This window comes from Myxocyprinus asiaticus, chromosome 10 (assembly GCF_019703515.2).
Source record: "Myxocyprinus asiaticus isolate MX2 ecotype Aquarium Trade chromosome 10, UBuf_Myxa_2, whole genome shotgun sequence".
Taxonomy (NCBI): domain Eukaryota; kingdom Metazoa; phylum Chordata; class Actinopteri; order Cypriniformes; family Catostomidae; genus Myxocyprinus; species Myxocyprinus asiaticus.
Window position 1 is genome coordinate 18,051,901 of NC_059353.1, and position 12,897 is coordinate 18,064,797.

A 12,897-nucleotide genomic window follows, 5' to 3' on the forward strand; every position below is an offset into this window, starting at 1 on the left:
TTCGTTGGTGGATATCGGAGTAGTTCCTAAAAGAAGAGGAATGAGCTCTAAAACCCACTGGGGGCTCTAAACCTTAAAGGGTTAGTTCACCCAAAAATGAAAATGATCTCATCATTTACTCACCCTTATACCATCCCAGATGTGGATGACTTACTTTCCTCTGCTAAACACAAAGATTTTTAGAAGAATATTTCAGCTCTGAAGGTCCATATAATGCACATGAATCTATATGACTCCAGAGGTTTAATCCATTCAGAAGCAATATTATAGGTGTGGGTGAGAAACGGATCAATATTTAAGTCCTTTTCTACTTTAAATCTCCACTTTCACTTCCACATTCCTTATTTTGTTTTTGTCGATTCACATTCTTCGTGCATATTGCCACTTACTGGGCAGGGAGAGGAATTTATAGTAAAAAATATTGATGTTTCTCACCCACACCTATCATCGCTTCTGAAGACATAGATTTAACCACTGGAGTCTTATGGATTACTTTTATGCTGCCTTTATGTAATTTTTCGACCTTCAAAGTTCTGGCCACCATTCACGTGCATTGTATGGAACTACAAAGCTAAACTATTCTTCTAAATGATTTGTGTTCAACAGAAGAAAGAAAGTCATACACATCTGGGATGGCATGAGGGTAAATAAATGATAAGCGAATTGTCATTTTTGGGTGAACTATCCCTTTAAACTTAACTTCTAAATCTATACAGTTTCCAAACTCTTGTGGTTATCCTAGATATGTTAGATGATAATGTCCATCAGCTCTTAATGTAATTCATTCTTACAGCATCTGTCTGTATTGAAAGATCTAGCAGGGGTGTATGCAAACGAGTTCTTTTGTTAAAGAAATAACACAACATTGAGACACATGGCTTTGAACTAAGCCAGTGTCAACACATTTTGAATCCTGCATCCCTATGTTGTCAGTGGCCAGAAGGCTGAGAAAGTGTTAAAAAAACAAACAAAAAAAAACACAACAAAAAAACTCTAGATTATATCAAAGAATAAAAAAAAGGCTTTCTAACAGAGGGAAGGATGCTTATGACTGAATCTCTACTATAAAAATCTGATGGCATTTTAACTTTCATTTGTGAAGTTGTTTTCCTGTTACAGCAATAGTGCGAACCTGGATTATATAAAGATTGACAGAAATTAACTTAATCTTATTACAGCCCACACCGAAACAGTTCTGAATAATTCAGAAAATATTTACGGGGATGTAGACATAGCTTTCTGGTTAATTGGATAAGTTTCCTGTTTTTAAAGTTTCTAAAGGTACAAAACCTACCCTAGAAATAAATCACAAAACACTTCATGACTTTCTCAAAAAATATGTTCTTTGAAAGGATGAGCATCGGGCTTCTTTTGTCCATTTCTATCCTAGTCAAGTCAGAATTTCTTATTGGAAAATTACAAATAGTTCAAAGTGAAGAACACCCTTTAGAAGTATACTAGAGTACTTTAGTATGGTTTGTTATATACTCACCAGGCAAACATAATTATTCTGCCACTCTGTGTATCACATGGTCCCAAAAGCCCCTTTGACCATGCACGACCAGTCAGCTCTAAAACAAAAGTGACTTTGTTTCCGAGAATGTCGTCCCTGTTCCAATATGCCTCTAGTACCTTTCATTTCCACAGGAAATACAAGCTTTTTAAGCCAATTATAATAATAATAATCCTTTTTTCCATCTAAATTAGTGACTACCGAGTGTAAAAGGTTGAAACTGTTTCTTAACTAAGACAAGCAAAATATAAAAATCACCCAATGTTTCCTCTTTATACAGTTTCTGTTATCTCTCACTGAGGGACCGAGGGGGATTCACAGAGTGCATTCTTGTACATATGCTTCATATGTGGGTCACTGACATGTCCAAATATAAATAAAATACCCTCAGGATCTGAATAGTGATTTGTAATTGCCACAGCTATCTGGACCTTGTGGATAAAGTCTGGTACAAGGACTCGAACTGATAAAAAGGCTATAGCTATAGTCCATCTGTTTTTTTTATTTTATTTATTTTTTTATTTTTTATTTTTTTTATTGTGTATTTGTGTAATGATACATACTGTAACATTTAATGATGGTTATTTCATTATGTAAAATTTTAGTCTTAAAGGAGCACTCAGTAATTTTTTGTTTATGTTGTGCTGGTCCATATGGCAGTCATCTTGGATTTACACTGACACCTAGGGGCATGAGTGCCGCATCTTTCAAACACAATAATTTTCAGTTACAGATGCCAATGTAGAAATTCAGCAATGATATATTTAATCCATGAGTGAAAGCGTCCAATAACAGGGTGTTTACTGCGATTAAGACATAAGGTCATATTCGGCTGGTCATGTGATTCTAACATGGCAGCCCCCATGAGGGGGACCCTCTCTATGTAGAATAAAACAGCTTTTATGAAGTTACCGAAATGACTGGAGTCTTCATCTCATGTGAGGGGTCATGGTTTTATATATATGTTTTAAAATTACTATTCGTTTTCTTTGGAGTAAAACTTTTTTTAAACAATCCCCCATTGAAAACCTATAAAATTGTGCCTTTCTTAACACATGGTGGTGCTGTTTCACTACAGCGCGTAAGACCTGCAGGAATTCATGAATGAATTCCTCTTCCCTGGGATCACAACTTTTGCGGCATTTTAAAATGTTTAGCCATGGGCCATAACCAGCTCACTCATGCCCATTTAAGTCATGAAGGCGATGGCCGATGAACGCTGCGGAAGTCCCGCATGACGTCACCGTGACGTTTCAGTTGCTTGTTTTACAGTATTTTCACATCCTGCACAGTGGGACATCTCCACCAGAGCTGGTCTACATCAGTTCTGTATCCTACTTTAGAGGTTTGCTGCCATTTGACAGGGACTACTAGGACGAATGGCCTTTATAGAAACAATGTAGGAGACATTTCCAACGAATTGTTAGCGTGCTAGTGTTTGCGGTGATTTCAACTTATTTTGTGTATATTATGGAGTGTGGCATCAGTGCGGATCATATGTGCTGCTGCTGATCTAGACATCCACACTCACAAACAGCGCAAGCTCCATCTACACTGATCCTCTACAGACCTCAGAGATACAAAACATGGGCGAACATCTCATCTCCCTTTGGGCTCTACTGGCTCTTATCTACTTCAAGCCAGCCGTTTCATTTAATCTGGACATTAGCAAACCCTCCGTTTTCTCTGGACCTCCGGGAAGTTATTTTGGATTTTCTGTGGCTTTCTTCAACCCTGACAACAAACAGTGAGTAAAGTTGTATCCCAAATTCTAGTCATAGGCGCGCTGATGACCAACAATTCTGTCTAAATAGGAAGCACACTAGAGACTATTGACTTTTCGTCAACTCTAGTTAATATGAATTAACGACGTAGCAAAAGAAGAAGAGCAGTCTAATGTGAGATTGTTATTTTGTTTCACACATGAAGACTTTGGTTACAGCGTTGTATTGATGGTTTTTGAAGTGTAAAAACCATTTGTAGTTTTTGAGACTGTAGGAAAAGCTCCTCTCAGGAAGGCTGTTCCCGTTTCTTTAACTTCTTTTTTATTTTTATTATTATTTAAAGTGTGACACACTTTATTTTAATGTCTGTGTTACTGTATATTTTCATTAGTAAGTACAAAGTAACATAAATTAACTACATGTACATACAGTTTAATTGTGTTGTACAGCTGCATGCAAATACACATTGTTCTAGTAATTTCTATAGTAATTAATTTTGGGAACATTATGTGTAACAGACACTGTAAAATAAACTTTTTTAAAAATGTATTTTCTTTTATCAGTGTAATTTTACTTGTAATAATATAAAATAAATAAATTGATTAAATTGTGGTTTTAATTTATTTTTTAAATAAAATGTATTTTTAATGCATCATTACTTCAAATTGTGTGTGTATGTATATATGTGTATATATATATGTATATGTATATGTGTATATGTGTATATATGTGTGTGTGTATATATATATATATATGTGTGTATATATGTTTGAAGTAAGTTTGAACTTACTTCAAACTTACTTCTCTGTCTGCTCGTATGAATGTAACACATCATAAGAAAATGTTTCACCGCTGTTCAAATGCACATTGGATCACATCATTTATATGTATAAATGTTTTCCATCTGAAAGGACTAAATATGAAATGAAACAAATGACAATAAAATGCAAAGTAATCTCTTCAGTAATCAAAAAACTTTTCTAATGTAACTGTATTCTAATTACCAATGATTTAAATTGTAACTGTAGTGGAATTCAGTTACTTATATTTTGTATTTTAAATACGTAATCCTGTTACATGTATTCCGTTACTCCCCAACCCTGTATATACTGTATATACTGTATATATATATATATATGTGTGTGTGTGTGTTAGTATAAAATAATGACAGTTAGGTATCTTTGACATACAGTACTGTGCAAATGTTTTAGGCAATTGTGAAAAATTTTGCATAGCGAGGATGTCTTAAAAAATAATGCCATAAATAGTTTTCATTTATCACTTAATGTCATACAAAGTCCAGTAAACATAAAAAAGCTAAATCAATATTCGGTGTGACCACCTTTACCTTTAAAACAGCACCAATTCTCCTAGGTGCACCTGGACACAGTTTTTCTTGGTTGTTGGCCGATAGGATGTTCCAAGCATCTTGGAGAATTTGCCACAGTTCTTTTATTTATTTAGGCTGTCTCCATTTCTTCTGTCTCTTTATGTACACCCAGACTGACTCTATGTTCAGTGGGGGGCTCTGTGGGAGCCATGACATCTGTTGCAGGGCTCCCTGTTCTTCTATTCTATTTGCTAAAGTAATGTTTGGGGGTCTAACATTTATATTTCCTATTGACACACTAAAGTAGCAGATATAAATAACCATCTTAAGACAAATATTTTTGTGAAACATCTTATGTGCCTAAGACTTTCGCATAGTACTGTATATTTTATCCTCTGATAACATATTAAACACAAATATTTTACCCTCTGATTACAGATTAAATATACTGGTGGGTGCTCCCAGAGCCAACACTTCAGATCAAACTCCCTCAGAAGTCACAGAGAGGGGGGCTGTCTTCAGCTGTCCTTGGCAAAAAAGTGGCACATGCACACAGATTGAGTTTGACAGCTCTGGTAAGTCACGGCAGTGTGTTTTCAGGCATCACAGTGTAATCTCTGCTTTGCCATGCTGTTATTTAAAGCTTTTTAAGAGTATAAATTCACATTACATGCTACTGGAAGAGGTATCAGGGGTTTTCAGGGTTATTATTGGACCTTCTGGAATGAGGAAAAATAGTTGAGGAAAAATAACAGGGGAGGTATTCTGGGATAGTCTCAAGCTCTTCTATGACCCGATTGCTTTTACAGAGCTTGGCAATGACCTGCAATGACACTTAATTTAAAAGAGCGAACAGACAAGGGGGTTCCTTCACGCTTCACAAAATTCAGTCTTGGCCAGCTAACTAAATTGCAAATGTACATAGGGATTTTTTGTTCTTTGATTGTTTCTTTTGGAATGTATCCATTAAAGAATTGGCCACAAAATGCAAGCAGTACAAGAAGAGTTTGAATAAACTTTTATTTTTTATTTTTTATTTTTTAATAAATAGTTTTTTTAAAATAGCTAAATACATAATGTTGCATTGAAAGCATCTGCATCACACTACTTCACCTTCATAATAATGGCTTTTGAAAGCCTAAACAATCTTCACCGTAACAGGATTTAATTTAATCTTTCATTGCTATGAGGGGAGTATACATGCCAGCTTTTGCCAGATCTCATTGGCATTCAGTGGTGGTTATAGGCTGGTCTGGCACGATTTCCCCTGCAAGCTGGATTGTTAAAAGAGCAGTACCAGACCAAAATAAAGGGTCTTCTTTTGGATTATCTTCGTGTGCTTAAGAGTTCTCACCAACAGGGAAACTACTTCTCTAAGTGTCTGTGATGAGGAGGAGGGCGTGGTCGGGCCATGAGGCTGCACGGGCACGTCTCTCTCTCTCTCTCTCTCTCTAACTGGCGTTCCCGGCTTCCCTTTATCTCGCTCTCCCGCTGATCAGCTGATTCAGCACCGGCCGTGCAGTCTCACGGCCCGGCCACGCTTCCTCCTTGTCACAGTGTCCTCTTCACCCTTAAATAAATTATTTGTAATGGAACCATACAGAGGCCCCATACAAGTGTATGGACACTTAAAGCACATTTAAAAGTGTATAAATCTCATTGCATCAAAAAATATCAAACCAAGTAGCATTTGCAAAGAAATGATGCTAGATCTTTTCTCACTTTTCTACTTTTAACCAAAGGCGATTCTAGACACTGTAAAGTCTGCCTTTTTAGTTGAGCACAAAAGAACATATTTTGAAGAATATTGAGCCACTGTTTTCAATATAATGAAAATGGTTTGTAGCTGTGTGTGGGGAACAGACCAAAATTTAAGCTATCATTGACTGATAATATTTCCCTCTAGCACAGCTCTCAAATCTTGTTCACATTTTTATATATATTCAAATATGTCACATGAAGATGTGTCGTGCCAGTTATGACGTCAGTGGTACCAAAAGCCATGGTAACATTCAACTGATGATGTTGCACAAAGTTTGATTATGTGTAAGTTCAGATGAGATTTTCAAGCTATGGCAAATATTTTCCAGTGAATTAGGGATGGGCATTTTTGAGTAATTTTGTAGTTGAGTACTCTAACCCACAAATAAATGAGTAATTGATTGCCGGTAAATTAAAATGTATGTAAAAATAAGTATGACAGGTATGTGAAATGTATTTTTTTATTTTATGCACAAACATACCAAGAACGGTTTCAAAACAAGCTTCAACAAACTATGCTTTTCTTTTTGGAAAAAAATGAAATGAACTATATGCATTAATACAAATTGAGGAATAGAAAAGTTGTAAAAATAACAGCAAATACATTTGCACTGACACGGAGCTTACATACAAACAATACTGGCAGCATTAGGGTAATGCACATATATAAACTCTGAGTCTACATAAAAAGGCTATCACATCCTGTCTTTTTTTTAAGACTATTTAGTTTCAGTACTAGAATAGTGTTTATATTTGTTATTTAACAGTTACTAATGTGTGAAGGAAGCTCAAACATTCTTCTGTTTAGAACCATACTCACTGATGCATAAATGTGTCCTGAAATGTTTTTATTGTAAAAGATGTGGCTTTGTGAAAGTGTTTTCTGTTCTGGCTGACCCGCTGACTGTGAGGAGCAGACTCAGTCTATAAGAGGGAAATGCCAAAATACAAGATGGAAAACGTTGTCTATTCATGCTGAACTGTTACATGTTACACAACTATGTTTCTGTTGGGCATCTGATCTGTCAAACCCCTTATGTGTTGTTTGGCAATAAACAAGTACTTAATTCTGGTAAATCCTGGGTGTTGTTGACCAGCTGTATGACTGTTTTGACCATGGCAAACACTGGGAAATTCCCAGCTCAGTAGCACAGACAGATGAACAGCTGGGGCTTGCTGAGGCTGAAACTGTGGCTAATATAAACGAAGGCCGCAGGGAGGGCATAAAGATCTGCTTGACTAAATTTGTGTGCATGGATGAACATGTAAACTTTGCACACCACACCGAGTACTACGAAAACTCAACCTCATAAATATTCTTGGAAATATTTTAAGGAATAATTTACCCAAAAGTTACTCAACCTCATGTTGTTTCAAACCCATTTGCTCATTTACGTGCAACACAGAATTAGAATTTTGAAGAAACTTCACGCAGGTATTTTCCATACAAAGACAGTTCATTGTGACCATGTCTGTTGAACTCCAAAAATGACAGCAAATCATAAAAAATGTAGTCCATACAACTTTTGCACTATATTCCAAGTGATATGAAAGTTCAACGTCATGGTGTTTGGCCAAGATACACAAAAGAAATGATGTTTGATTATTTTGACGGTCGGATTTGATCTGAGAGCTACAGCAGAGGGGAAGAGTTTTAGGGAATAATGACTTGTGTAAATAGCAGTCTGTATCCTCACACAAAGTCAGTGTGTCAGTCCAGAGCTTTCATGCAGCCATGCCGAATAAATTTTACCTGACAAGCCATGACTTTTCATAACCTGTCTCATTAATGTCTCTACAAGTCCATTGTTCTTGCAAGAAAGGTAGTGTGTGATTTTGAACATGCCATGAATAGATTCAGCTGTCAGTGGTCATGACCATGGATTGAACTTCAGAAGGTTTGGTCATGAAAAGGATGTGTGTGTGTGTGTGTGTGTGTGTGTGTGTGTGTGTGTGTGTGTGAGAGAGAGAGAGAGAGAGAGAGATGCCTATCAGCATATCAACTCAAAAGAGTGTTTGATTTATGAACTGATGCTTGTAACGTCATTTTTTTTAAATCAACTGAAATTAGAGGAATTTGGCAGTAGATGAGATTTTAGTGATAGGAAGAGCAGAGCAGTCCACTACAAAAGGTTTGATGGCAGTCTTATGAATCTAATTAACTGACTTGTGAAGTTATGTTTCTGTCCCCCTCCCTTCATCTTTCTATCTTCCCCTCCCCCTTCCTCTGTCTTTCCCATCACAGAAAACAGGAAAAGTTCCACTGGACAACAAATGGAGTTTAAGTCAAATCAGTGGTTTGGGGCTACAGTGCGTTCCTCTGGGGACAATATACTGGTTAGTCATGTAGAATGTACAGAGCTAAACAACAAATATTTTTTTCTGCCGCGGCTAAATTGGGCCAGTAGTTAAGCATGCTGTGTCAGAAAAATGTGAAGAAGGAATTAAAGGAATATTCCGGGTTCAATACAAGTTAAGCTCAGTTGACAGCATCTGTGGCATAATACTGATTAAAATTAATTTTAAAAGTAAAAATTGTGGTTACAGTGAGGCACTTACAATGGAAGTGAATGGGGGCCAATTTTTGAATGTTAAAATACTCACTGTTTCAAAAGTATAGCCACAAGACGTAAACAATATGCATGTTAACTTTATTTTAGTGTAATAAAATTGATTACTAACCTTTTCTGTGTAAACTTAAAGACAGTCTTACAACTCTGTTGCCATGACGTTGAATGTTAACAGAAGAATTAATGTAAGTGCTTTTATATAATTGTAAACTTCACATTTCTGCCTTTTAAACCCTCCAAAAATTGGCCCAATTCACTTACATTGTAAGTGCCTCACTGCAACCTCATTTTTTTTTTTTTTTTTTAAAGAAAAGGAGGGACAATTCGAAATACATTTTTGTGATAATCAACATTATGCTACAAATGCTGTCGTTTTGATGTCTAAATGAACAGGCATAAGAACATGACCAACAAAGGTTAGATGTAGTGAAAATGTAGAAAAAGACTAGCCTGAAACTCTCACACTAGCCCTAGGCAATCAGGCAGTTATCCTTATTATTGAGCCCTATTGTAGATTAGAATAATTAAATCACTATATTATAAAATACTGTAGGTTAAAGTCTTAAATCTAAATTATCTAACAAGTCTAAATTATGGCAGCAAACATTTTCGGATGTATTGTTTAGTAAGGAACTGATTCTCAGATGCTTTGCACATTTACATTTACAGAAAGAACATGTGTGCTAGTCATGTACTGATCTGTTCATACATGTTTTGTCCTCTTTGCAGGCATGTGCTCCTCTCTACCAGTGGAGTACAAATGCATTCTCAGAGAGAGAGCCTGTTGGAACTTGTTACCTGAAGAAGGGCAATAACATTGTGGAATATTCACCCTGCCGCTCTAGTATGTACATGATCACTGTGGTTTACTTCGCCTTAGGTTGGCTCATGCCCTTATTGGGTCATATCTAGTAGCATCCCTTAGAAATGTCTTAACTAAGATTTATGGGAAATGGCATAGTTGGGTGTCATAGTCATGTTCCGTCTGTCTCTCATTCTCCTAAGCACACATGGTTTTAAGGCTTGTCTGAGTTAATAGGTTCTTGGTAGGTTCTTTGCCAGACAGTTGTGATAGGGTTATGACAGTTCTGAAATCTGATGTTTGTCTTCCTGTTTCTCTCTTTTCTTTCACATTGAGACTTTCTTAAAGCTATTTCTGCTTGTCTTGAATATATGAATGACTGAATATGTTTGTCCATCAGAATCAAACTCACCTGAGGGACAAGGCTTTTGTCAAGCAGGTTTCAGTGCTGACTTTGTGAAGGTATAATTTTTATGACAGAAAGTCTGTGTCTTTGTATAATTAATATATCATTTTTTTTCTTATTTTATTTTAATGTGTATAAAACATTTTGGTAAATACACTTGATATATGGGATGTTTAACTGTTCAGAAATAGAGTATTAATAACATTACTGATCTTCGTGAACATTCAATATATATACACTGGTGTCCAAAAGTCTGAGACCACATTGAAATTATTAGAATGTATACCTGGAAATGAGTAGAATGTTTTATGATTTAGAACAATTTTAAACATAGAAACATTATGACATAAAGTTAATAAAAAAACAAAACATTATTCTAATCAAGTAAGCCCACAATTTTTGTCAATTTGACCTTGTTAACACTATTGTACAAAAGGTCAGATTTATTGCTTCCATTGAAGCATGCAAGATGCTTATTGTAACATTCTCAAATCATGCTGGAATCACATGTATCAAGTTTTGCACAACTTGCCATGACAGTTTGAGTGCATGCTGTGACATGCGAAATTCTGAAAGTTTTTTTTTTTTTTTTACTTAAATTGTAATGCAGATAATATATTTGTATTGGAGAAAAAAAGTGTATAGAAGCATTTTCACTAGTGGTTTATGTATGTGTTTTTTATAACACTCATATTGCTAGTCTTTAAACTTAAAACATGTTTTCTTGTCTCCTTCCGAAGAATCGGGTTGTTATTGGAGGACCAGGGAGCTTTTATTGGCAAGGTAAACCAATTTATTTTATTACCCCTCTGTGGATTTGACACCTGAAAGGCATTATGGCAAAAAGGGGAAAAAAACAGTATGCTCTGTCAGGATGTATTATGACTTGTTCAGAAACAGAATGCACACAAAACAGGCCACTGAATGTTTGCACAACATCGGCATTGGCAATGCCTCTTTAAAGTTCCCGCCTTTCTCAGAGGAGAGGGAGCTGTGTTTTTGAGTCAATAAATAATGCAGAATCATATGCTGTCTCTTGCAGTGGAGATGAGTCTGCGGTTTTGTTGAAATTGTATTTTGTGTGTGGCGCTGTGCAATGTTGAAATGGTTGTTTACTGAGTTGCAGTACTGTTATGATTTAATAGGGTGGGGTCACATTGGGAACCGTGCCCAGAAAAAAGCATTTAATTTCAATACATCATGAATTTCATGACTGATTTTAAAAGTAAATTTTAAAAGCATTCTTAATAGCCATTTCTTTTTACTGCATTTAGTTTTTCTGCTGATGTTTTCCTGCGGGTATGATAATTATGCACCCCGGTGAGGATAAAATTGCATCAGAAATGTGAATATCAGCATGAGATGGTGTTATAGTTAAGCTTTAGTGTTAGTTAACTTTAGTGTTGATAAATCACTGAAGAATTGCAGTTTTCAGATAGAACCTATGATGAAAATATATTTGTTTTGTACAGCTGTAGTGAGATTACTTGAGATAATTAAAGGAATTATATGGCACATACCACTATGTATAGCAGTGTTGGGGAAGCTACTTTGAAAGTGTAGCTTGCCAAGCTACATTAAACTAATTTGAAGTAGCTAAACTACAGTCAATCTGCCTGCTTGAGAGAGTAGTTAACTACACTACAAAGTACAAACAAAAAGTACTGCATTGATGTTATTTAAGGGGGTATTACCCCCTTAAATAACTAAATATTATTATTAATACAATTTTTAATATCTTTTAATATATTTTTAAATAACTGTTGGATTACACTTATTTTTGGAATTGTGTTTACTCCTAAAGAAATGAATTGTAATGTTGAAACCTATGTATAAAATTATGAGCACTCACATGAGATGAAGACTCCAGTCATGTCAGTAACCTTGTAAAAGCTGTTTTATTTGACATGGAGAGGGTCCCCTCAAGGGGCTATCATGTTATGATCACATGACCAGCTGAATACTATTCCCTTGCTCTCAGTAACTGACCTGTTATTGGACACTTTCACTCACTGATTGAATTAATCATGTTTGACAGTAAATAGATATGTGCCACTGAGAACTATTCCATTTGAATGATGCTGCATCCAGGCCCCTAGGTGTCAGTGTAAGTCCAAGATAGCATGAATGAAAAAAATTACTGAGTGCACCTTTAAACAGTATAAAATGTGTTTTGCCGCAAAAAGGTGACAAATGCGGCACAGGGACATCTTGGAACATCACTGCGCGATTACTCAGTTTTATAGTACTGAGTGATTCAGTTAATTGAACTGAATCATCCAAAGTAACCGATTCACTAAAATTAACAGCTCGGAGGGTTATAAGGCTGTGTGCGCAATACAGTGTGACATCAAAACAGTGATGTAACGTTTTGTCATGTTACATCAGAAAATTGCTTGTTAGCTAGAGTAGCTACACTGTTTTGAAACAGTTGAGCTACCGTCAAGCTACTGAAAATGTAGTTAGTGGCATCACAACTTTTAGTTAGTTACTCCCTAACACTGATGTCAAGAAAGTCTATAAAGATTAGAGACCATAAAAAGAACAGCATTTTTATAACAAACATTTTTATAATGTGTAATTACATATTTTAGACTGAAGTAATAATTTGATGGTTTGGAATACTTTTCGTCAAAAACAATTTTACTTCTAAGTTATAATGTCTACCTGTCTGCATATATTGGCAATGAATTTAGAAACTTCCAAATTCAAAATTAATCTTTCTGGTTCAAGACTTTTACCTGCCCATTTCTTTCATATGTATTTGTGATAGAAAAGACTGTATTTGTGC

At 35.7% G+C, this 12,897-nt stretch overlaps 1 protein-coding gene across 2 annotated transcripts in view; it reads left to right on the forward strand.

Moving 5' to 3' along the window:
• The first annotated feature begins 2,798 nt into the window (after nt 1–2,798).
• LOC127447179 (integrin alpha-V-like) overlaps nt 2,799–12,897 on the forward strand; it is a 30,575-nt gene continuing 20,476 nt past the window's right edge. For both annotated transcript variants that reach the window (XM_051708817.1, XM_051708818.1), the window contains exons 1-6: nt 2,799–3,260; nt 5,006–5,142; nt 8,574–8,665; nt 9,628–9,742; nt 10,101–10,162; nt 10,847–10,889. In XM_051708817.1, the coding sequence (XP_051564777.1) occupies nt 3,100–3,260; nt 5,006–5,142; nt 8,574–8,665; nt 9,628–9,742; nt 10,101–10,162; nt 10,847–10,889 (610 nt within the window). In that variant the 5' untranslated portion in view covers nt 2,799–3,099. The remainder of the gene's footprint in view (nt 3,261–5,005; nt 5,143–8,573; nt 8,666–9,627; nt 9,743–10,100; nt 10,163–10,846; nt 10,890–12,897) is intronic.